General features: G+C 41.4%; 1 protein-coding gene across 1 annotated transcript in view; it reads right to left on the reverse strand.

The window, feature by feature from the left end:
- foxo6b (forkhead box O6 b) overlaps nucleotides 1–25647 on the reverse strand; it is a 59025-nt gene extending 33378 nt beyond the window's left edge. The window contains exon 1 of the mRNA XM_074687690.1: nucleotides 24308–25647. Coding sequence (XP_074543791.1) covers nucleotides 24308–24805 — 498 coding nt within the window. The 5' untranslated portion in view covers nucleotides 24806–25647. The remainder of the gene's footprint in view (nucleotides 1–24307) is intronic.
- Between the last annotated feature and the right edge of the window lie 259 nt (nucleotides 25648–25906).

Below are 25906 nucleotides of genomic sequence, written 5' to 3' on the forward strand. Positions count from 1 at the left end.
TCCCTGAAATGTGCCACTTTCCATTCAGCCTGTCTAATTCAATATGTCATCATTTGCATAAAAATGCATGGATGGAGTCAGCTGCTCCACCAGGATGCTACAGAGTGTAGGATGAGTGCTCTGCTGCGTGCTCTATTTGTGTGTTTGTCCGCTGCTCTACATATATGTTTGTTGACATGTGAGTGAACAAATGGGCGTGATTTGTTAATGCACATCTATCCGTCTCGCTGTGAGCGCTTACGCAAGCTGGCGTGCATGTGGCATGTGTGTCACATGCATAGCAAATATGTAGCATTGGGATGTGTAGGAGTTCATTACTCTATGTGTGTGTGTTTGTGTGTGTGTGTGTGTGTGTGTGTGTCTGTGTGTGTGTGTATGTGTGTGTATGGGAGGAGGGGTGCAGCCTTTCCGCATGAGTGGGGCTGTCAGTGGGCATCAGTCAGCCAGGCAGCGACAGGCGGAGCAGATCATTAGCAGAGACGGAGGGGAAGAGAGGGAAAGGGAGAAAGGGGAAGGTGAGGGGGGGAGAGCAGGGACGGAGCAGAGCGAAGGCCTCAGTCAGAGCCGCGTCTTTAATATCTATCTTCAAACTACACACACACACACACACACACACACACACACACACACACACACAGGCCTGTGCATGGCTCAGTCATGCAACCACGACTATCCTGTCCTCCTCTGTCCTCCCATCAGCTCCATTACTGTCGCCATCACGCCTGTCAATAACTCCACTGTGAGGCTGCACGGAGACCATGGTTTATTATTATGATAGTCAATACCCCATTAATGCTGCATCATGGGACATTAGAAACAGAGTCCACTGAGACGTTGGGCTCTACAGTTTTACCACTGGTTACAGTGATGATTTACAAGAATCTGGCAGTATTAATTAACACACAAAAGATGTGTCCTTGTACCCTTTGGGGTTTGGGCTTTTTGTTGTTGTTTCTGTCTGGTGATCTCTTCAGTAAAGTTTAGGTAAAAGATAATTACATTTTGTCACAACAGTATGGTTTGTGTTAAACGTCTTATCTCTTCATTGAGAGAGGATGGCAGAAAGAGAAGGAACCTGCAAAGAGACAGCAGGGAATAACATGGGCCCCTGTTTCAACTTACACTGGCAACTACAACCTCGGTACCACGTAGCACCACACTGACGAAACTTAGCTGACTATGACACCAGACTTCCACCCCTCCCATCTCTATGATCAGCCTCTCCTCATTCATGTTGTCATCACTGGTCTCTAAAACCTCAAACCTGTGGCCCCAGGCCTGGCTCCGCTCACTATGATGGCTCGTCATTGTAGTTAAGAGATGTATGATCTAGCATCCCCGAGGAGTGTTTTATTCTCAAAGATAATCCTCTTGTTGTTTCAGTGTCTGACTTCCTGTCCTGCTTGTACCGCTCTGTGCAAACTTATGCTCTATTGCTATGACTAGAATTAACACCTGCCATGACGGAGCGGAGACGGACCAGGCATGGATCCTGTGCAATTTTTCAATGAGGTTGTTATGAAATGAGGCCAGAGAACTGCATTTAGCCCGAAACAGACAAACAGGCGCTTTCCTTTGAAGGTCTTGGACCAAGGAATGACAGGTTGAAGTTCACAATGCAGACATATCTCTCCTTCTTATCAGACAAATATAGAGGATGACTCACTTTGATACAAAGTTTTATAAGTCTTATAGAGTCCCATAAGTTAAACCCTCTCAATAAGGGCCCCTCGCTTCTTCAAACACCCTTTAAGCGACTCTTACTGCCTTTGCCTTTTACCCTAATTATTATTTTTTTATTTATTAATTTATTTATTCATTATTTTTTATTTATTTCACTGCTTTACTTACCTCAGTTTCAAATTGTCTAGTGAGTTTAACATTTCTATTTATCCTATTTGGGTATTTTTATTTATTCATCATTACTTTTTTTCATTTTTTCTTTATCATATTACTAAATTTTACACTATAGCCATTTTAACCTTTGACAGTCCATGATGTTGGACTCTTCACCTGCCATTTGGTTTTTAATGTATTTTCTGTAATTTTTGAGGTTGCACCCATTAATTGATTTATTATTCAAATTTATTATTTCAAATTCTAGCTTTTTATTTTCTATTTTATCTGTTTTTTTCTGCTATTAAGCACTTTGTGAACTAATGTTTTTAAAGGAGCTATATAAATAAAGTTATTATTATTTATATGAAGCAAATGAAGCTAACCAGACCTTCAGTGGCAAGATTTTTGAAGTCATTTTAAACATCTGCAATGACTGGTAACAGGTTCAGATTCTGATGAAGGGATTTACAGGTGGCCAGAGAATCCGTACACACAAAAAAAGTTTAGTTAAAGAGGAGAAAAACTAAACTTAAGTCAAAGAAAACTTCACACTTTACAACAAAGTCAGATGTACTGTAGTCATCTGGAGGTTTTTTTAAGCAGATTTCTACATTTTACAGATAAAAACAGAATACATGACTGAAGCCTGTCATGATTTTAGTCTGTTGGTGTCTAAGTCTTACACAACCAAATAAAACATCACAGTGTACTCACAAGGCCTCATTTCAGGAAATCAACGTGTCACCCTGTCAGCGGTTTTGGAAAAAGAACGAAAAAAGAGCATGATATTTAGTCTCAATGTGTTTCTGTGAGCTCATTAGGTGAATGAAGTGGCATCTTTGTTTCAATCAAATGTCACATGACAATTATCGTGTGTTCTCAGTAAATACGCACAACTAAACCATCACCTCCAACGTGTGCTTAGCAACACCTAGCTCTGGATGACAACCTGCTGCTAACTTTGACAGCCGTGCTTTAGATCTTGTTTTTCACAGCCTCTTCAGTAACTAGCTCCAGTCGATACCCGTCCTCTCCAGTGTGCAGAGAGTGAGAAGACCTTGTTTAATTCCTGCGCTCTCCTCCACATCTCAGCTGCTTTGCATTTTGCCCTTTCATCGTTCGCCGGCTGGGCTCATAACTCATCTTTTAGTGCTGCATCTTGTGGTGACCACCTTCCACTCAACAACACCATTACACAGGCAGATTAATGCTGCTATTAAATCCACACATCGACTTCGGTGGCACTCATCAAAGACAGTATATATGACCAGCGGTATCAAGGATTTGATGAAGTCAGACTTTCAGAGGGCCAATAAATCAGCGAGCGAGGTGCAGTCGAACACTTCACAGGGTGGAGGCTGGGAGAGGAGGAGGTAGATACCAGGAGAATCAGGTTCATCAGAGCATGAACCCTGAAAAAGTGAACGTGCATGTGTAAAAATTTAATCTACATCCTTCAAAAACATGAAACATTAAGAGGTCCTTTGTACAGGAGTAAACAGACACAGTCACTTTAGTCACTTTGTGTTATTAGCATGGCTGGATAAACCTCTTTAAGGGCACAATCACCCTGAGTGAACCACCAGCAGTGAGCTACGTACTTCAAACATAAATCATAAAATACTTCAGCTTTGATCAGTGGGCCAAAATGTAAAGATGTAAGAATGCACTTTGTGTCGAACATTAATTCTGAAGTCAGTAAACACAGAATGAAGATTCTGTGGTCCATTTAGCTGTACTCACACACGCACAAAACTCCAGAAAACCTTCCTTTAAATTTCTGGATAGGCTGCAGGTTTGAACAAATTTGTCTCCCCAACTTTAAAAAAAGCCTGTTTTCTCTGCCAGCCTGCAGATGTGTTTTTGCAAGAAACCTGAGTGAGATGACCCCACTCAGTCAGAAGGACATTTCATGAAGTGAAGGCTTGAGTTTTGTGCACTTTTTCTGTGAAAGTCAAAGTCTGTCACAGCTACCAGAGGAGTCGAGGACTGGATAGTCTCTTCCTGATGTCCTTCATATCACTGTCACCCGCAGAGTTATGGTAGAAGAAAACTACCAGCCTCTGAGAACAGCACGTATTGAAACATGCAGTAGTTGTAGGATGACATCACTGCAGTAATGGTGGCCTGTCAACTTCTGATAAATTGTTGGATTCATCTTTGGATAGGTTGATGTGTGACAATCAACAAAGTTACAGACCTCTGAAATGAAAGAGGGGGAAACTTTTATACCATACTTTACTCATGGATCTAAAGAAACAATGATGGATGTTAAAACTAAATGGCTACACATTTCTAAAACTCTACATATTCATGTGCAGATGAACACGGTCCATTCTAACAATGGAAAAAAACTATACGTGACTTGCTTAATGATGAAGTCATCACATAAGGATCTCATAGCTGGTTCAAGAAAATGTTGGAGGGGTGGGACCCTCAAACACCAAGGTCTGCTCAGCCTGGCTAGGGGTGGGCGATATATATCGCGTACAATATTATCCAAAATGTTGCTTTAACAATGTGCAATTTTAAATTATCAAGTATTACTGTTTTTAAAAAAAAAAAACAGACAGTGCATGGATGGAAAAGGAGAGGTGCTTGAAATTCCTCATTTGCTGAATGCTTGCCTCAGAAGCCAATCAGTGGACAGGGTTCAGTCATGTGACTAAATGGAAACCAAACACTACATAGTCGCACACGGAGGAAACATGCAGGAGTCTCCCGTCTCAGCGCGGGTCCATGTCCCTCGCCTGGAAATGGTTTGGAGCGAGTGTTGCATCTTCCCAGAGTAGGCACTGGGAGATGTTTCTTCTGTTGTTTTCCCAGCTTCTTGTCCGCTTTATAGAATGTGCTTGTCTGTGTGCACATGTTTGTGTGTCTGTGAACACATTGGAACAGAGCTTCACTGTGCGCGAAACAGCGCAAGAAGAAATGTGAATGCTGCAATGTACATATGACACCCCATAATGCTATATAGTCAAGGTATAGACCTGATTTATGAGAGGTACCTCTAAATTACTTCTGTGTTATATGGTAAATAAATTAACTCGTGCCTCCATTGCCCCGGCCGGACGATATATCGGTCTACCTCTAATATATATATATATATATATATATATATATATATATATATATATATATATATATATATATATATTAATGATCTACTACCTGGATGCAAACAAACACAGGTAATGGATGAAATCTTGTTGTAAGGTGTGGTTTGGTGGGTTAAACTGGCACATAACTTACTCGACTGGCATATGTAACCTTCATTGGCATGTTGATGTTAACCTGTAAAGACTAAATACTGGTGGTGCTAGCTCTACTTAAGTTAGCCTGCAATAGCTCATACAATTTGCATCCTTTTGTTTGTTAGTCAAAACGTGAATTTTTTTTTTGATCAATAAGCTTATTAGTTGCTTTGGAACATCCACTGCTAGGTAATGTGCATAAAATGAACTCAGTTGTAGTGTGGAGGAAATTCAGATCATTATTTTTTTTAGGATACATTTTGTAATTTGTCTTGGATAAAGCAAACTGTTAAGCTTTAAGTGCAGAAACTGGTGTCAGCTCAATTCACACATTCAGAGCGACATAAGTTGTGTTTGTAAATTAGCTGCTGGCTAATGTCCAGGTAAGACAGCCAACCCCTCTGAGGCAACACGGCTGTGTTTTGAAGGCTATGAAACAACCTTTTGTCAGTTTGGGTAATCTCATTGGACACAGATCAAGCTTATCAGAAAATTCACTTAACAGAATTGACCTCGCAGCAGTCTCTCCACTTATCTGCTCTCCTTGTTAGCTTTATATTCCCATTCTTTGTGTCCAGACAGTTCTCCACATGCCAGAGGAGGTTGCTGTGACTCAATTGCCGAGCTTCAGATGAAGCTAAAGTGGCTCATCTGTAAGTGAATTCACCTTTAAGAGAGTCATTTTTAAAGCATGGCAGTCATGAGAGATGAGGGCATGCTCTGTGGGAGAATAATAAATCAAGGCTTTCTAGTGGTGACCAAACATACCGTGGACCTTATGCTAAGCTAGGTCACTGCTGGCCACAGCTGAAATATTATCCTCATAAAACTTTGCAGCACATCTATTTTCTCTCTGGAAAAGCAGGACTACAATACTCAAAAGTACATCTAAATCTAATAAATTCTACCAGACGCAGACAATTGTGGATTTAAGTGCAATTTCTGTGCAGGAGCGGGCTTAATCTAGGGCCACAGATTTGAATTTTTCTACGTTAGCTTGGAGCGATGGAAGCCAAAGCACAGAGGGAGATGGAGAATGACAGGACAGAGTTTGGATTGCAGAGGAAAGGAGCAAGGCAGAGGGGTGGTGTTGTTGGGTGGGGAGGGAGGGGGAGGAACAGAGAGGAGTCTGGAGTTCATTCAAGGCTAGCTGTCGTCAGGCTCGGCGTCAGGCGTCACATGGGCAGAATGCTAAACGCCGAGCTCTGAATCCTGACCTATTTTCATCAAACTGACATAGAAATCCACTGAGAGGCCGTCTTACGCTGCTAACCTCTGTCTGCCTCCAGGATGCCCTTAGAAAGCTGCCACACACACACACTCATACCACACTACAGATCTGTTCACCTTTGACCTACCCCACTTTAACCATTTTTGATTAATAATCTCCAAAATGACGAGATTGAAGTGATTTCCTCCCTGCTCCAGGTTGAAAGGCTTTTATTGTAATTTGTCCAAATCTGCCGTTGGACTTATGAATATTCATGAGGTGAGAAACTCTTCCCTGACCCTCCTTTGTGCTGACAATAGACGGTAGTCATGTTCCTTTTCTGTGTCGGCGCTGAACTTGACATCGTTAGCAGACACCTTCAGAATGTATCAGCCGCTCTAACAGACTTCTTACAAAGACAGCGAGCAAATAACTCTGGTTAAAACACAGAAAATGATCCTGCTCTTAAGACACTAATGGCTTTCATTTTTAACTGGCTTTTATCAACTCTGATCAAAGAGCAATTACAGACATCTTTAATGAAAATGGATTCAATTGCCAGCGAATGAATGCGACTTGATTGATGCAGAACATCACCTGAACATGACTAAACTACACTGAGAACAATCTTTTTTAATGGTGATTGATAGTATTATACTGTAAAATGATGAAGTGGAGCTTTTAAACCAACATGCTCTAAAACCACAAGGTTATAGTTCCATCTAAATATGCGGCTTTTTCAGCACATTTCAATATAAAAATATAAAAATGCACTTACCCAATTTTGGATTACACATAGCAGCTTCTACACTTTTTTAAGGTACTCAGTTATGCAACAGTATTTTTGTTCTGCTTTACCAAACCTTTAAGCCCTTTTGCCACAGCAGTTAGTTCATGTGTGGTTTTTATTAGTCATGCATTTTTCTACTTCTTCATGCAAAGTCTGTTCTTTTTGTGAGTTTAGGTGCAAATATTTGAGGCCTTTCGATTACTATGAGAGACTTTGAGTTAAATAACTGTGCACTACCACTTTGGTCTAGAGTTTGAACATCTCAGCAGTCAAAATGCAGCAAGATTTTGTGTAATAAGGCCCTGCTGATTCTGATCAATGTTTGGGTTTATGAAGCACAATATTTTCTTATTACTTTAAACTCATCTAAAAGTGACAATTTGAATTCAGACTTTGGCATTTATATGGAGTGCAATTAAAGCCTCAAATCAACACATTATTCTTTCTTGTCGTCACGCTGTTTTAGCCATTTAGGCACTCAAGCTGACACAGCATCTTCCTGCTGCTGGCTGATAGAAAATAACAACATCTTGTGCTTTGAAATGTCACATTTCACCTGAACAACACCCACAGACAACCCAGCTGACAAGTCAAATGCAACATGCACTTTGTGTCAAATGAGTTTGAAGTTTTATTAAAGTGGAGCTTGGGCTACAACTATAGACTGTGTATAGAGTGGACAGCGTGGCTCCGCCATTTATCATTGTACGGTTTTGAAGCCAAAATTCCCCCGTCTCAGGCGCAGCCATTTGCAGCAATTGCAGCCAGAGTCTGCGCAGTAGAGATGATGAGGGATTCTGGGAGAATCTGAGTGGAGTTGGGTGACAATTTTTTTTTTTTTTCTTTCGAGAGTCTAATCACTTCTTGACTCTAACTCCCGACATATTTTACAATCCCCCCAAAAATACACAAGAACAGCAGCTGCCAATCATCGTTAAACTTTACGTAAGCCTCGTTTTTAACCTCATATAACTAATGAAAATGAACCTTTTCAGAAAAAAGAGGACTTGAATACAAGGCAGCCAAACATTATCTTCAAATCACCACAACAATCAGACGTGAGAGACATTTCTACAAGGTGTATTGATTTTTTAAAGTTTGACCACAGCCCATCTGGAATTGCTGGAAAGCTGGATTTTTTAACCTATACTGCAGCCAGCCACCAGGGAGAGCAGTTTTTTTTTTTGGAGACCTCACTTTAAGCCAAGTAAGCGGACGTCCATTTTTTTTTACAGTCTATGGCTACAACCCAAGAGCAAAGCATACAGGTGCAGTTATTCAGACAGCGCCATACAAGTTTGCAGGGCACAACTTGAACCACCACAGACGTGTTGATGTCCACGGGTTGGGACCAGTCACAGTCTTTGAACAAAGAAAAGTAGTGATAAAAAGAAGATTTGCTCTCTGAAACAGCTGTATACCTTTATCCCAGAAAAACACGACAGATTTGGAATTTTCCTCACAGCGTCTTTAACAAAAAATTTTTTAAAAATGACAGTACCCCCTCTTTAAAGCCTCCTTTGCCAACAGGTATTAATCTCAATATCAGAACTATGGAGCCAAAGCAGCCACAGTACGTACAGATTGTCTTTCCTAATCATAAACTACACTTTCTCTTTGAATCTTAGCAGTACTCATCACATGTGGTAGTCATATTTCAATCTAGGAAATAAAATGTGATATGTTTTCTGTTTGCATGGCCCACATTTCTTCTGCAGGTAGGAAACTACTTTTGAGAAATGCAGTCAAAATAACCAGCTCCATTCTTTTTTTTCCTGGTTTGAGAACTGTTTCAGAAAAATGTTTTTTCTGACATGTTGATGTTTTTTAGCTGTGGTTAAAATAATATATAATAATAATAATAATAATAATAATAATAATATATATATATATATATATATATATATATATATATATATATATATATATATATATATATATATATATATATATATATATATATATATATATATATATATAAAATTCTTCCAACTTCAGGATTTCAACATCAACAATTTGGTGATCCCGGGAAATGTCCCAGTCTACAGCTAACTGTTGGGTAATATAAGTCAGGAGGAAAATGCTGCAAGGTGGGTGTTATTAACCTCAAACCACAGCAATGAATACCCTCTTTAAAAAAGGTGTTTCAGTCAACTTAGAGTGTTTGCAGGTTAGCTCAGAAAAGATTGCTCCATGTTGTGAATTTAATTTAAATCTTTTTGTCAAAACTTCCAGTCTCACCGACGTATACCGTGGCATTATTTAAATGCAACACATGTGGGAACTCCTTGTTTTCACATGCCCTCCACTCCTCAAATTGACTGAATATTTGGGGTTAAGAAGCTGTGGTCTGGGTCGTCCGGTGCGGCACTGAGCGCTTCACTCTCCTACAGAATTAATCACAGCGTCCTGTCCTCTGACTGATTACTTCCCATCAATCTTAGTTTGCTTAGCCCTTCAACAGGAGAAAACCCTCATGAAGATCTGATTAAAAATCTAAGCGACTCATAATCGGAGCGCATGCCTGGCCTTGGAGTCGATACTCTGCGATAGTCATGAGCTGTGAGTGAGATTTATCTACTCATCTCTAAATGTCCGTTTTCACCTGCTCACGCTGACCTGATCTCAGCGAGGGGAACGGCTGTGGAGAGGAGCGGTCTGGAGAGGGGGTAGTGGAGATCTGTGTGTGTGTGTGTGTGTGTGTGTGTGTGTGTGTGTGTGTGTTTGTGTGTGTGTGTGGTAGTCATTTGCAGCTGCAGACAGGAGGGGGAGTGACTTTGAGAGTGTCTGAGAGGCACATCCTGCCTGCAATTAAGGTGGAATCAGAGAGAGATCTGCGCTGCCTTGATAATGAGCCTCATCTGAATTATTAACTAGAGCTGTACCCCCCGGACCCGGACTCCCATCAGGCCTAGCTCCACAACAACACAAGCAGATGCACACACTCACAAATATACACACGCAGGGAATCTTCAGATCCATACAAACCTCTATCAAACCCATTTTAGTGCATGCAGGAACTCAAAAACTAATCCCATTTGCAGTAAAAATCAGGGCAACACATTACTTGAAGTGGTGCTCATAAGGCATTATAAGGCATGGAAAGCCCATTATAAACACACTGTGAGTGCATGATGATTTATTAAAACTGCTGCATAGCATAATGAGTACAATATGCAGAAAGTTAGAGGGTTGAATACTTTATGAAGCAACTGTGTCATTAATCACATTAAAATTTAGAGCAATTTCAGATGCATGATTACATTATAACATTTTCTCTGATTCCAGTGGGATTACGATCACTTTGCTGCAGCTGTGATGGATGGATTGGGATTATCTGGATGACTGTACTTCAAAAGTAACTGCCTGTGTGATGTATATGTGTGTGAGGATGTTTGATGTACTTCCAAATGTGAAGTCAAATGTTTCACTGGTCTGCTTTATATTGATGCTTACAGTTTAAAGCATTAGAGCTGGACTTTGCCACAAACAGGGAGCTTTGTCTTACGTACTTTTAACTCAATAATAAATATTATATATGAAAAGGGTGTAATTGGTTTAAAAATGATTATATATCTACCTGTTGTAAATAAACTAAGGAGACTTCTCTCTGTGCATTAAAATGATCACAGTTAGTCCTCCAGAGGCTGATCAGAGCTCTAGCCACAGCAGCAGTCTGCTATCAGGGAATAATGTAACCTTGCCATCAAACACAGTGTAATAAAAAGAAATTCAAACAGGTTTTAAAAAAGTTGTAACCTTTTATGCTTATTTTTTGTCCGTTATTCTGTAGACTTCCATTAAAAAAACTTAAATTACTTTGATTGTTAATTATTAATAATTTTGTCTGATCAGGAACTAAAACCCAGAAATGAACTATGTCACTAACAACCACAAGTCTACAGTGCAGAAACTGCTTTCGTCAAAAATGTCAACTTCTATTTTGACTATTTTTCCACTTCAGTCCAAGGTTATAACATTTGCAGTTCTTGTCTTTACAGTGACTCTATTATTTGTCAGTGCTTTAATTAAGCCAGTGCAATTTCTCCAACAATACTTGATGAAATTCATAACTAAGTAAATGAAAACAAAATTTAACATCTATATATGAAGATATCCAAGTCATTTTCAAGAGTCTCTAGACAAATTTACTTCATTAAGATCCTGTTAGAACCAGCAGCAGCACACTTGAAATATGGAGCCAATGTAGGAAAAACTGCAGTTCCTTCAGTGTCCACCTTAGTTGGGCTCCAAAAGCCTGAGAGACCACATATACACATATTTGGTAATGTTGATCTTAGCAAAAATAAACATGTTAACAGCCTGGTTCTAAAAAAAATGTTGATCAAGAAAAGCTCTTGTCCCCATCATCTCACATTGTACAGGAGTATTTATTTTGTTTCACACAAGTTTTGAAAGCTGCGTTTTCATTACACTTTTTCGCAAAATGAAAGCGATATTTCTCAAGTTTTGATAAAGAACAATTTCAGCTTGCCAGTGTTTCCAGTACGACCAGAATTGCGCACAACTTGAGTAAAGTAAAACATAATGTCCATCCGGATGCTGCACCCGCGATGATGTCGATTCTTGAACGTTAGTGTTTTTATTCACTGCTCAAACTGTCAGTAACTTAAAACAGGCACCAACATAACACTGAATGAAGATCATCATCTCCAGCTCACATACTCTCAAGCACACACACACACACCTCCGCTCCTCCCTCCTGCTGCTCTCCGAGCCGCTCACAGCCATCCTGCCAGTGTCTGTTTATGTGGCAGTGGACACGTACAAGGAGGTGAGGGAGGTGTGTTGTCATGACAACGTGACATTTTTGCGAAAAAAGGTGTTTCCATCGCACTTTTTCAAGAAACTTCAATATTGAAACTTCTGAAAAACCACCTTATGAGAGCATAAAAACTTTTTACAGAAATTTGGGAGGTTTTTCGAAAATGTGGTGTTCCCATTACCATTTTTTTATTAGGATTTTTACGTTTTGCGCAATTCTAGGTGTAATGGAAACACAGCTATAGTTGGCTTGATGCATACCAAACCCATTCAACAATATTTTTTAAATGCGAAACTTGTGCCAGCCAATCAGAATGAACCTCCGTCATTCGGCTGTGACGTTAGAGAACCAAAATCCCTGTTCCCTGGCGTATGCGTGAAACCATGAAACCAGAGTTTTCCAAAGTCTTCACTTTAGCTGGGCTTTTTAGAAAATGTTGTTTTTGGTGACACAAAACAGCAGTTTTGTGTGAATGACAGGACTAAATGATGAAAATATATGCAGTTTCCCAGATACTTCATTACATGTAGACATGGACCTAATGTTACAAGTTTTTGTCCAATCAGAGGAACAGCTGACTTGACTGACAGGTAACACACTGTTAGTGAGGAGGTTTAAGACCCACCTCGAATCAGCCTCTTTATACTTGCTTAGTTGACCGAAAATTAAGTGGCGTCAAGGATTTCAATATGGATACCAACAACGACAGGGACCAAAACCCTGCCTCAGAAACCAATGTGTGATGTCAGAGAGACTCTCTTATCGTCAAACATCCGGTCTCTCTTCAGTTTTCCTGTCAGATCATGGGAAGAAAGCTTAATGCAAGAAAAGAAAACATCTAACCCAACCTTTAAAAAGTTGCTAGCTCATTTCCATAAAATGATAAAAGTGATTTGGTAAGTGGATACAAGGAAAATGTGACAAAATTAATTTTGGTATGAAAATAAATAGCAACTGTTGAAAGCATGTAGCAATGCAGAGCAATGTAGGGATGCAGAAATATTTATGATGCATAATTCATGTCTCGTTTGGAAGGTAAAACTGGTGAAAACTTTAAACTTTTCTTCCAGTTTTCAGTTTATGAAGTGGACGATATTTTTTAGCCTTCTAGAGCAGTGTTTCTCAACCCTGGGTTTGGGAACCCCCTGCCCTGCATGTTTTTTATGTTCCCGACTCCAGCACACCTGATTCAAATGATCAGCTCGTCATCAAGCTCTGCTGGAGCCTGATAACGAGCCTTTCATTTGAATCAGGTGTGCTGGAGTGGGGTAACATCCAAAACATGCAGGGCAGGGGGTCCCCAGGACCAGGATTGAGAAACACTGCTCTAGAGCAGAGATAAAATAATAATGTTAGTTCACGTTGATTTTGGCACCCCTTGTGGACAAGGCAGAATGTTTAATTTGTAGCTTTTTTTTGTCCAGAAATCACAGGATCTCTTTCTTTTCACAGTCTAAGATTTCACCCAGCATAAGTCGAAAACATAACTGGTAATCTTCTCTCTGATGGTTTAGTGTGCTGTTTTAAGGTCTTATCAAAGCATCAGTATTATTTCAGTCTGTTCATAACCAGTGTAAAACTCCTCACAGGAGCTTTAACACACAGGATGGCTTTCAGGATTTAGTGAGCTGTAGTTTTGATGACGTGTAGAAGTCGAGCAAACACGAGAGAAAAGGATGAGTAGAAAATGAGTAGAGATGACTGAAAGCCCCTGGTGTGGCCATCAAAGGCCTTGTTAACAGTGGAACAACATTACGTGCTGACCTGTCTCTGAGTCACGGTCTGACAGCCAGGACAGAGGACTGAATGTTTTTTGACGCCTTCTCTGCTCATCGTCCGAGCCAGACACCAGAACATTTTGAAGCCCTGAGGTCTGGTAGACACCGCGGAGAAAATGTGTGCAGGGCCGACATTTTACGACACACCACCAGGCACGATTCCCAAGATCCGCCTGCCTGCCTGCCTGCCTGACTGACTGTTGTGCGTCTGGACTCAGTTTTCTCTCTGGAATTTCCGTCTGTAGAGTGTTTCTCAACATTTTATTCCAGCTGATTTATTCCAACTGATTGAAGTGTGAGGGCTGAGGGCGAGAATATTATGTTCTATTCCAACCGCTATGACTCATTTAAGCAGTGAACACCCCGCCTCCACTGCCGGTGCATCCCTTGTTTACATCCCAGCACTTCTCCAGATTGAAGCGATATCTGCCCGCGTTCTATTCAAAAGCCTTTTGTCGCCCAGCATCGACTGACAAGGACGCTGATCCTCTCGCATCAAATCTGTCCATCTCTGCATGGCCTCCCTCCATTCAGGCCCTCAACGACACTTCCCAACTGTTCTCTCTCCATTCACAGGCTGATCAGATGAGTTTGAGCACAGTCTCAGATTCAACAACCAACCCCCTTCGCTTTCCAAATTCCTCTTCCCATTCCCCGCCCCCGGTTAACCCAGCGCCAAGCCCGCCAACTCGAGAGCTGCCTCTCCTTCTGCTGGGCCTTTGTGATAATAACAATAACTGTGTAGCGGTGCAGAGGGCTTTCTGTTGAGCCAGCGCCAGGCCGGCTGGCACAGGGAACCCTCTAAGCCTGTTCCACCATCTCCAACCAATTCCCCTCTGTCTCGGCTGGCGCTGGAGCATCACAGGCATTAAGGCTGCTATCAATGTGCTCAGCAGCAGGGGCCACCGCCACCACTCTCGCACTCGCTCTATCTTTTCTCTTTCCGCCTCTCTCCCTCTCCCACTCAATCCTGAATCCAATTCAAAAAAGGGTTTTATTGGCAGGACAAATAATACCTTGTTCTTCAAAATGTCTCCTTGCCTCCTCCTTTTTTTTTCTTTTTTTTTTTCTCTCAACGCCGCTTCAACCTCATTCTCCTCCTCTGGCTCCTGGAAGTGGAATCTCAGCAGAACAAGGTGAAGGCCGGCGTGGGCGGTAATACTTTACGTGAAGAGCATTGTGATGTATTACAAGCCGATTAGAAGCACATTAGAGGCGAGGAGCCACTGTGACTCTCAGTGATCGTGGATGTAAAACGAGTCAAGAAAACTTAAAGAAAGGTCAGCTCGGCTATTTTTAGATATTAATCCAGCGTTTCTGCATCAGTTTTGTATCTTTTTTTTATGATTTCCTGGAGTGAAATTTCCAAAAAAAGACTCCACTGCAGTCAGTTGACACCTGCTACGCTGCTGGAAAAGTTTACCTGCTCTTCCTGAAAACTTAGACTTAAATTGAATGTTTTTCAAACCAATAAGCAGCAATAAAAATCAAGTTTCAGGAGCCTCCAGGTTTATTTCTGGACATGTCATCATCAAACAAGCTCAACCCACTTCAGCAAAAAGAGCTGAGACAGCAACTAAAATGCAGAAATCTTGAGAAAATCTTGTTAATTTGGAGTTTTTGTTCATTTTGGGTCAAACTTATGTACGTATAACTGAATAAAAAGCTGGAGACTTTAACATAAATGCCCCTAATTACGTCCATGTCCTCAGATCCCCTGCTTGGCACAACACGGTGCAATGAGTCACATTTTATGACAGCAGAAATGACACTGTTGGTATTATTTTATCGCCACCTTACATCCATCTGTGAAGGCAGAAACAGCCTCAGTGTAGTGTAACGACGCATAAGTGCTTCACTTCATGTTTTCATAACTACATTCCCAAATGTGGACCTTAATTTCAACACATTTCCCTTAATACTCACCATGATTCAAAATTAAACCTGGAGAATTTTAGTGTATAATGATGAGGGGTTTTTTTGTTTGTTTGTTTTAATTTGACTTTTCTCATTTCAAAACACAGCTTTGAATAAATGAAAACTTTGAGGATAAGACCCCCAGAACTGAGGGTGGCAGCACTTCAGCATCACGGATGCCAACTGGTGTGACAACCTCCAGGACGAAGAGCGAAGAGTTTGCCAGAGAAATCAAACAAAAACGAAGGATGTTTCAAAGCGGTGGTTTCACTTTCAAATCAAGTCCACTCAAAAAAAGCTGAAATCCCTTCTTCAGTCTATTCGTCCGTCAAAGAGATGAAATATCCAAATGCTGAGCCACGTTGACCCAACAACTCAACAAATACATCATATTTCAAGATATTTCAAAGCAAATTAATGGAATCAACTGCTTTCAAAGAGTAAAAATATGTGCCAATGTGGCATGAAACATTACCTTATCAGAAGATAAAACACTGATTTCTAAAGGCTTTTGCTGGCGGCTTTGGCAGGCATGTCTACTCATCAAAATCAATTAAGCCCTTAGTTTTGGCTTGAATTAATGTTAAAATCAGACTTTTTTGGAACTGTAGGGTCAGTGAAGTCTAATGAATAGTTTTAATGACACAAATACACTTTGGTAAGATTTGAGATTTTGCTGTTGGACTGGATTCAGAAGTAAAATTCTTTGTTGAATATTTGCACTTAAGATTCCTTTCTTCATCTTCTCCTTGGAGGCCATTGTGCCATTTGGCATCCACAACATTTTTTCAGTCCCCCCCTCCCTGTCCTGTTGCAGGCATGCCAGGTACGAGCCAGAGTGTGTGAGCAGAAAATCTCTCAGTGAAGAAACTGGTGATGGAGGCAGAGACTTTAATGGCATGAGCACCAGGTGCCTCTACTTTTACATTTGTTACCTCTGAACAACAAGAGTAGGAGGAAAAATATGCCTGATACTCTAGTAGAGTAAAAACATTTCGTAGAATTAATAATAAAAGGCTGACTCTCACTTCTGCCACATTTACTTTCTGGCTTGATATCTGGACCCAGGCAGAAGAAGAACAAGTCGAATGTGATTTGGAAAAGTTGATTATGTCACGACATGTGTCTCCTTTTTTCTTCCCCATTTGTCATTAAGAACATTTTTGCAACTCAAAGCAGCACAGTTCAAGCTGAAAATGAGCATTTGCTTTATTCTTCTTTTTTTTTACCATTTCAGATAAATTTAAAGATACAAAACACCACAAACTCAAGCTTGGACTTCATGTCAGGGAGCTGGAATCAGGTATGAAAAGGTTTGAAGGATTTCGACTGAGGTCTGTTCACTCCTCAGAGATTATTAGTGTTATCTGATTAATATCACTGTGACACGAGAAAAGTAGCCTCCCACCCATTTAAGTGTCAGAATAACCACAAGAAAGTTCCTAAATGTGTACGATGTAAAACAAACTGAACATTTTAATAAGTCAAATATAACACTCGCTAAACCTTCTCAGCAAATGATTTACATCTAAGTCTCTTTGTTAGACATTAAATCTGTAACGGAGGCGTGTTTCAGCTCTAACATAGTGTTAAGTTTCTCCAAACCATCAAGCAGCAGGAATGAATCCTTTTCTGAAAATGTAATTGATCCTCATGTGTGTGCAGCTCCTCGCTGTGAGCTCATTATATCACAGTCTTGATTACAACAGTCAAACACCCACGACGTGCCTTCAACGTTTGTAAGCCTTCAGGTAGAGTCAGTGAGCTCCCACCTGCCCGCCTGCTGCTGCTGCTGCTGCTGCCGCGTGTGTGTGTGTGTGTTTGTGTGTGTGTGTTTGTGTGTGTGTGTGTGTGTGTGTGTGTGTGTGTGTGTGTGTGTGTGTGTGTGTGTGTGTGTGTGTGTGTGTGTGTGTGTGCATGTGTGAGTGTACAGTACAGCCTGCAGACAGGCCGCAGCTCAGCACATCCATTCCCACGCAGAGCCACTTGTGAAGTGAACATTACAGTGTGTGTGTGTCTGTGTGTGTATGCGTGAGAGCACAGACCCCCGCAACACCACCACCACTGTGACCACCTACAGGACTGAACTCACTTCATGTGACCAAACAGCCTCCCACCTCAGATGCAATAACAAACATGGCCCCAACACTTGACCGCAATTACAGCACAACAGTCAGAGAAACACGGACGCAGTCATCAAGATAACTCTGCTGCCAGATGCTTAAACACCATGTACCGCTACGTGAGTGTGAGTGTGAGTGTGAGTGTGTGTGTGTGTGTGTGTGTGTGTGTGTGTGTGTGTGTGTGTGTGTGTATCTGTTTATGGTGAAAACTGAAAATCTCTCTGTCACTTCACACTCAAAGGAAAGATGTGGGGTATTAACGATGTTCTCCAAAGGTCATTCTTTTAATCAAACTATAAACTATGAAACTTATTAGGTTAATTTTATTTATTATTTATTTATTTATCTATTTATTGATTTATTTATTCCTTCTTTTATTTGCTGATTTGACCAGAGCACAAGCTGCAGGTGTGTGACTGTTCATGTTTCTAGCATATTTTTTTTAACCTTTTTCCTTTTTGTACAGAAATTAAAAGTATAGGGAATGTAATCATTAAGCATCTCTTTTCTGAAACATTTTAAAATAGCAACTAAAACAATTAAATCAAAAATAAATCAATAGAAACTAAAACCTAAATGGTTAAAGTGTGCACCTTTAAAATACCACAACTCACAAATGTACATGGTACTGTTGAGTCCACAGTGCAAATGTATGTTTATGAATTGTGGCATTTTGGGCTCTGCTATAACAAACTACCATGCATTATATGTCCCTCTGATTTAATGTACACTGATGAGGAAACTACACCAAACAAATCAATATCCAATCACTACATGTAGGCGATGATGTCACTGGGCTTGGATCCTGAAAGCATCGCTCTGTCACAGCAACAGAAATTAAACAGTTGAATTTTTAGCAGATGCCGGAGCTGTGACGCATGAATTTATCGTAGGGCAGAACAAGCAGGAAAGGAAGTAGTGGACACAATAAGAACAGCCAGACCAGGAGTCAACAGGTTTGAGGTTTTACAGTTCATCATGAATGAGGAGAGACTCGTCATTAGAGTGGGAAGAGTAGGGAACTCCTGGGTCTTGCTACTGGACCTGCAACCTGCTGGACTGAACACGCAGCCGGTGAGAGTTGACACAGTCTACACCCAGACCAGAGGCGCATCTGGTGTATTCCCGTCGAAAATACAAAAATGAATAAAAATACATAAATAAAAGCCCCGAGAGGTGAACTATGAGATAAGATTGCAAGGAAAAATCTGATGTGCTGATCAAAAGTCAGAGTTTTAGTCTCATGAAGCTGTCTCTTTCATTACGTAGCTAACTCAGACCAGGTCACATTCAGTTTCAGTTTTGAATCTATAGGCTAACAAAAGGGCTGTTCTTTCAGCAATTATGGCATGATAATGATCTTCATGGGTAGTTAAGGTCCTCAAATATTTTTAAGACTGGCAAACCAAAAACACACTCCAACAGCCAAAGTCATCAAAACCAAACCAACACACAAAAACAGACTGACGCATGCATGGGCTACCTGTAGTTAGCAGGTCATGCTAGCTACAGGAATGCAATTTCTTTGTTGATGCTTCAGAGCAAAAACATCCTCCCTAGGTTTGGACTGACAACCCTTGGAAGAAGATTTGTGTGTGTGTGTGTGTATGTGTGTGTGTGTGTGTGTGTGTGTGTGTGTGTTTGTCACAGTATGAGCACAATCAGAGAAGACGTACATAAAGCTCAAGTTGTAAAATGTGTGAACGTGTGAAAGGAATGTAAAACACTGCTGCAGCTTTAGCGCTTGACACTTAAACAAGTGAGTGACACCTAAAAGTGGTGTGAGTACAGTACGGGAGAATGTGTATGTGTGTGCGTGTGTGCGTGTGTGTGTGTGTGTGTGTGTGTGTGTGTGTGTGTGTGTGTGTGTGGTATTAAGAGGCAGGGGAAGCTGCCGGCCCAGATGAAGACAAAGAGCCCAGCGGCTGAATTGAGCAGCAGCTCTCAGACAGGATTACACAACAGCTCTTAAAGACTGCTTTTAATAGCAAGACTTTGACTGGATCTTATTTCCCTCCCACTCATCCCATCCATCCACATACACCCCCCACCCCGGCCCACTCACACACACATACACGCACACGCTCACTTCACACATACATAAATACTGCTCCGTCTAAGCAGAAACATACAGGAATGTGTGTACATATAAGTGTGTTTGTGTACCTCTGTGTTTCAAATCTCATTAAATCTCAACCAACTGTTACATGTGTGTCTATGTGTATGTGTGTGTGAGAGAGAGCTCCCCTCTCTCATATTTTTGTTGTTCAGAGTGTTTTCATGATTGAATCAAGTTGTTTTCAACCCAGACTTAGAGCCTCTCTTTCTTTCATCCAATCAGCTCCCTGGCCTGATCAGCCAATCAGAACCTCCACTCAGAGCCGAGAACAGGAGCAGGTATCAAGCTGGGCATCCCTGCGCTCCACACAAACAAGGCCCGGGACTTAAGCCCTTGCTTCAAATCCAATTTAACCCTCGATAACATAAAGATTGGAGAGTGGTTGTTGTTGCACAGATCGGGCCGAAATCAAGCGTGGATTTTATTTAGATTAATCTAAGTCTTAATATCGCTCAATTGAAGCCTGGTGAGGAGCCAAATGAGCTGTTGGAGCAGAGGAGGAAACCTTGTGAGTGTAAAAGAGTCTCAAAAAGAAAAGGAGACAAAGGCACTTATCACAAAATGCTGTAAGGATATGATAACATGACAGAGGGAAGCAGATAGAGGATTTTGGATCAACTCAATGTCAAACACGCAGATGGTGTGAAATGCCTGTTAATCCCACTGCAACTCGTGTTCCTCCTCTTTTCTCTGTGTTTCTTCTATTGCCGGGCTGTGTCAGAGAAGCAAAACACACACACGGGGACACTGAAGAAGAATTTGAAGAATGTTAAAAAAGAGCTTCATCGATTTTACACATGATGTTCAGTTTACTTATCTTAAAACTAGTGCCGCTGACACAGAGGTCCCCTCAATCCCTGGACCATCAATGAAAAAATGACGCATCACTGTCAAACAAATCAACAAGCCCAGCTGTTTTCTTTCATCACTGAGGAATTTCTATGTTCTGGTATAGTTTTAACATTTATTCTCTATATTTCCACAAACATGCACGCACACACACATTCTCTCCAAAAGAAGTGAGGAAAGATTTTTCATATCACTTTCTTGGACAGACAGAGCACATATGTGTTAGCATGGTCATAGTTAAAACAAGACAAGCTATTTTTTTAAAACCTCTGAGCGGATACAGCCTGGTGCCCTCCCTCAGATCTCAGGCGCTCCACAGTGAGACCTGAGCCTCATGTTGGAAACCAGTGGTCCTGTGTCTCCTGTGGCTGTGGTGCTATTTACTTGTCAAGGGACCTATTCTCTTAAATATGACCAATGAGGTCCTTTTCATCTTGCAAGTGACCAAGTAACCAAAGCATTTCTTAAAAATGATTCAGTCGAGCTACAAGGATAACGTGAAAACAAAAAAAAGTTGGCTCAGGTTGCTTCAGCACATTTGGAGTTTAGGAATCCAGTCCAAATCGTTGTGATGGTAAAGTTATTCAATGTTTGGAGTAATGTTAATAAAGGTCTGACATTAACGCTTTTGTATCACACACCATTCACATCCTGAGTGACCAACCCACACATTGACCCAAGCTCCTCTAACACTATTTATATTTGTATTTATTTTACTAGATCTTGTTTCACTTCTACTTTTATACTATGTCAAATATGTGATTTTTATGCATGACAATGTTTGTATTTTAGTGCTGTCTGTCTCCTGTACTGGTGAGCCAAAGTTAATTTTCCACTTTTGTTAACAATAAAGAAATATGATTAATTATTGTCTATTCTATTCTATTCTATTCTATTCTATTATATTATATTCTATTCTATTATATTATATTATATTATATTATATTATATTATATTATATTCTGTTGTTTTCAGTCACCTTATTTTGACCCTACTGGCACATCATAGAAATGTCACCAAAGTTTATTCCTGCTTCCTGCTGCTACTGCAAAAGAAACATACAGCACTGCTCCGCTGTTCAATCACACATTTCAGTAAAAAAATAAAAATAAAAAATAAACCACAGAAATGGCTCAGCTGACAAGTCAAAAATAATCTGTGCTTTTGTGTCAAAAAGAATTAAAATATCACAAAAGCCCTCTGAGTTTGAGCTGCCGCCCATGAGCGAAGCATACAGGTGCAGCCAATCAACCACACCACAAAGGCAGCCGAGCATTTTAGAGTAGAAAAAAATCACTTAAAATCAATGATGATGCTTAATTAAAAAGCCTGTAAGTGGCAAATGTCTGCAGGTCGATCAACGCTGTGGAGACATCCTCGCGGTAAAGTCAGAACTGACTCATCAGTTTTTTGGTTTGGGAACCTCACGTTTCTTATTTTGCACAACGCTCAAAGTAACTGGAGCTGCGTTTTGTCTGTGGAGCAGTGTGCTGGAATGTACAGCATGTTTTGTAAATGCGTGACACTGTTTTCCTTTAGAAAATCAAAAATTGATCTTATAATTGACAAAATAAGCACAATAAGCCATCCTCTACCTTGAAGCCGTGGTGTCAGAGCACACTGCTGTAGTGCAGCATTTCTTAGAATAATCCTAAATCCAAGATCGTTGGGTACATTTCACTGCTTTTTATTTGACTCCTAAATCAAAACACCGCTGAGAATTGTTTGAGATGGTTAAAATGGACATAGGAATAGTTTTGAAACTGCTGAAAAGCAGTAATTTATCGCTACTTAGAAATAAACATATTTATCATGTGGTAGCTGTACTCTAGACATTAAGATTGTATGAATAGAAATGTAAAACCAGCTGTGTTTATATATGTTTAAATAAAACAAGAATGTGTAATCTGTTAACACATGACGTAAAGTGAAGTCAGCTCTCTCTTAATGTTAAAACTGACCGTTGGTTTTAATCAGAAATAAATGTCTCACTGATCCGTTTCTCTTGTTCGGATCACCCATAAATCCCCTCCTCAGCAGTTTTTCACTCTCCTCATCAGATCAAAACAAACAAGAGGACAGCAAGCAGAAGCGACCCCCACAGTGGTACCAACAAAGTCAGATTTAGGAGTTTGATTTCTGGAGCTATTTTTGACAAGTTGTAAAAGAATAAAGTGTAATCATGATGGGCTTCAGACTTTACTTTTTAAGCGCTGAAACAGAAGCTTCAGGGTTTGACAGAAGAGAGAAATGAGGGTCTAGTGAGGAATGTTTACTGGGTCCAGTTGTGCAAAACTCAACCCATCTTTAAAATAAAACACCTCGGCAACTTGTGAGTCGTTTTCTTCATTAATCTGAGTGTGAGGCCGCAAAATCGCTAGAGCAGGTCTTAAGCATGTTTCCATCTTCAGAGATGTGGTTATAGTTGAGTGATGCTTCCTTTTTAAAGCTCCTGGATAAAGTAATGCCAGGAGATGTTAAAGCCTGCTGTCAGAGTTAACAAGAAGGGAGTTACTGGAGCTATAGTCTGTTGCAGTTAACAGAGAGCACTGCGGATTTTGAAAATTCACATTAACCGCAGTATCTGACCGTAACAGGCCTGAAATAAAACTCATACAGCAGGCAGAAGACCATGAAACACAAGTGGAGAGAAGTTTTGTTTTTCTGTTTCTTCTGTGTTTCTTACAAAAAATACACCAGACGGGGATAAACTGCTGTTCTAACATAGTTTAAATATTTATTACAAGCTAAGAGGGGCAGAATTGATGTAATATATTTAACATTTAGAGCCAGAGCCACAGATATACTGATGGAAATTTTAAAAAGGTGGTACACAAAGGCAAAACTTTGTCCCACACAAAGAACAGTGTGAGGGAAAGCTACAATTCAGGGTTTGGAAACAAAAGAGCTCTAATCCTCAGGCAGAATGGGTGGTATTTTTAAGTAGATTACAGAAACCAATCTATTAGATTAACCTCCTATTAATTTGAATTTAAGGGATAATCTGTAGTTACATCTGTTTGCCGTGACACCCCCCATGTCATCATCTCTTGTTATTGTCCTTTTAAACCCCTCTCCTTGTGCCATGCCTTCGCACTGTCTGTGCGTAATTCAACGTGCGCGCACTGGATAGCAGGGGGGCGGGGAGGGGGCTCCAAACGGTTCACCCCCGAGCACCCAACCGGTGGCATGGGTGACGTTCCAGTCAACGAGCTTCAAATCGGACCGGGCGCAAACTTTGTCCCCTGTGTGACCCGAGAGCAGAGAGGGATAAAGGTTTGGATCCGGACACCTTGCCGATGCGTCAAAGCGCGTAATAGTTGCCTGTCCAAAACACACACTGAGAGTTTGGCTCCGTGTGGCTTCTTCTATATGCACAAACTGCAATCCTTAAATAGGATGAACCCAGTGAACCCTCATCCAACCTTATCTAACCAGCACACCGCCCCTTTCCACACTGTAGTGAGGAGTGACACGGGGACACGCCACTGACATAAATTGTTGGACCAGGGGTCAATTATGTGGTTTAGAAATATGCAGAGAGGAGTTCTGTAGCAGACCCAGACAGAGGCTAAATATAGTGAAGCTTCTCCACTAAAACCTTCACCATGTGGTGTCAGAAAATTATTTCATGTGGCCTACCTTCCATCCTGCTGAACTGTTGCTGTCGCCTTTATCCTTGAAATACGGAACAAAGCGAACCATCCAGTCATAAATCTGGGAAAGGGTAAGTCTCTTCTCCGGGGTGCTCTCGATGGCACGGGTTATGAGGTCTGCATAAGACAGGTTTCCCCACGCGTTCCGCCGGGAGGACTTGGCTTTGCGCAGCTGGCCGGCCACATCAAGCGCAGCCCCGGACATACAGGCAGGGGCGGCCACGACCGGGGCTGGGGCGCCGGCTGGATGCTTGATCTCCGCCGGTGCGCCGCCTTTTCTCTCGGCCCGGCACGCGGGCACGTTGTACTGCTCCAGCTTCACCGATGCCAGGGCCAGACCTCGGCTTGCCTCTTCTCCTCCGGGGAAATCCTCCGGACACGGCAGCGGCCAGGTGCACGACCGTGACCGGCTGTGAGGCTCAAATTCCGAATCGATATCAACCTGATGCGCATCCATGCCGCTGTTCTTTATCATCATCAGCATGATGATCTCCCGCTGAATGGATGTCAAAACCGGGCAAGGTCACTGAAACAAAAAGCCAAAGACAATCTTGACGTGTGTCAGGGAGTTGTGATTAATCTGGTCCTTTGTTGACAGAAACAGAATAAACGTGTTTAGTTTCACACACGGACACGATCAGCCAGTAAGAAAACGCCGGCAGCAGAGTGGGGTATTATCATTCTCCTCAGTGCAACAATGTGGCATCACATCAGGACAGATGAAGGTGTATCCGAGGCATCAACAACAGTATCAGTCTCTCTTCCATGATAATGTGTGGCTGCATGCAGGACCAAGTGACGGTCAAACATCCATTATGAACGCCAGACACACTTGGAGGATGTCAGTGTGTCGCTCCGGCTGCAGCAACAGTTGATCCCTCTGACAGATGAGCTCCGGAGCAGGTTACCAGGAACGCTGATCAAACTCCAAATTAATTGACTTTTTAATTTCCTCTACGCGCTCTCTCTGATCGAAGCTCCTCCACCGTCTCTGTCTGCACGTATGTTGGTGACCGGCTTCAGCTGAAACTCACTGTGAGCGCAGTTACTCCCTTAGAAAGAGGCTCTCATGAATCATTTAAGTGAAGTCGTGAATTTCGAGACGAGAGAGGGAGAAAAAAAGAAGCCCTCGTGGATTTGATTTGGAGCATCCTCTGTGTCTCCTCTGCACGCCGCCAGACTCCTCACGCGCTGTAGTAGATGTTTCTACCTTTGTCTCGAGCTCTCCGTTCACATGTCACATGGGTACCGACTCCGTGTCTTTATACTACGAGCCCGTGTGTCTCTGACGGCTTCAAGCCACTTAACTGTAGACTGGAATAAAGTGGAATAAGTGCTGCTTCCATATAATTGGACGCCGCCTGCATCAAGTCACTCCCTCCAGAACAGGTTTCCAGAGGAGGAGGAGGGTGTGTGTGTTTGTGTGTGTGTGTTTGTGTCTTTGTGTGTGTGTGTGTGGTGGGGGTTATATTCCCAACAATACAATTTCCACAGGCAGACATTTATTTATATGACAACAAATTCACTTACTGTCTTGTAGCTTATCATCGTGTTTATTTTCTATTTTTTCACGTCGGTCAATCAT

This window comes from Halichoeres trimaculatus, unplaced genomic scaffold, assembly GCF_033239565.1.
Source record: "Halichoeres trimaculatus isolate MK-OKI-2021-1 unplaced genomic scaffold, fHalTri1.1 fHalTri1_scaffold_14, whole genome shotgun sequence".
Classification (NCBI taxonomy): Eukaryota; Metazoa; Chordata; class Actinopteri; order Labriformes; family Labridae; genus Halichoeres; species Halichoeres trimaculatus.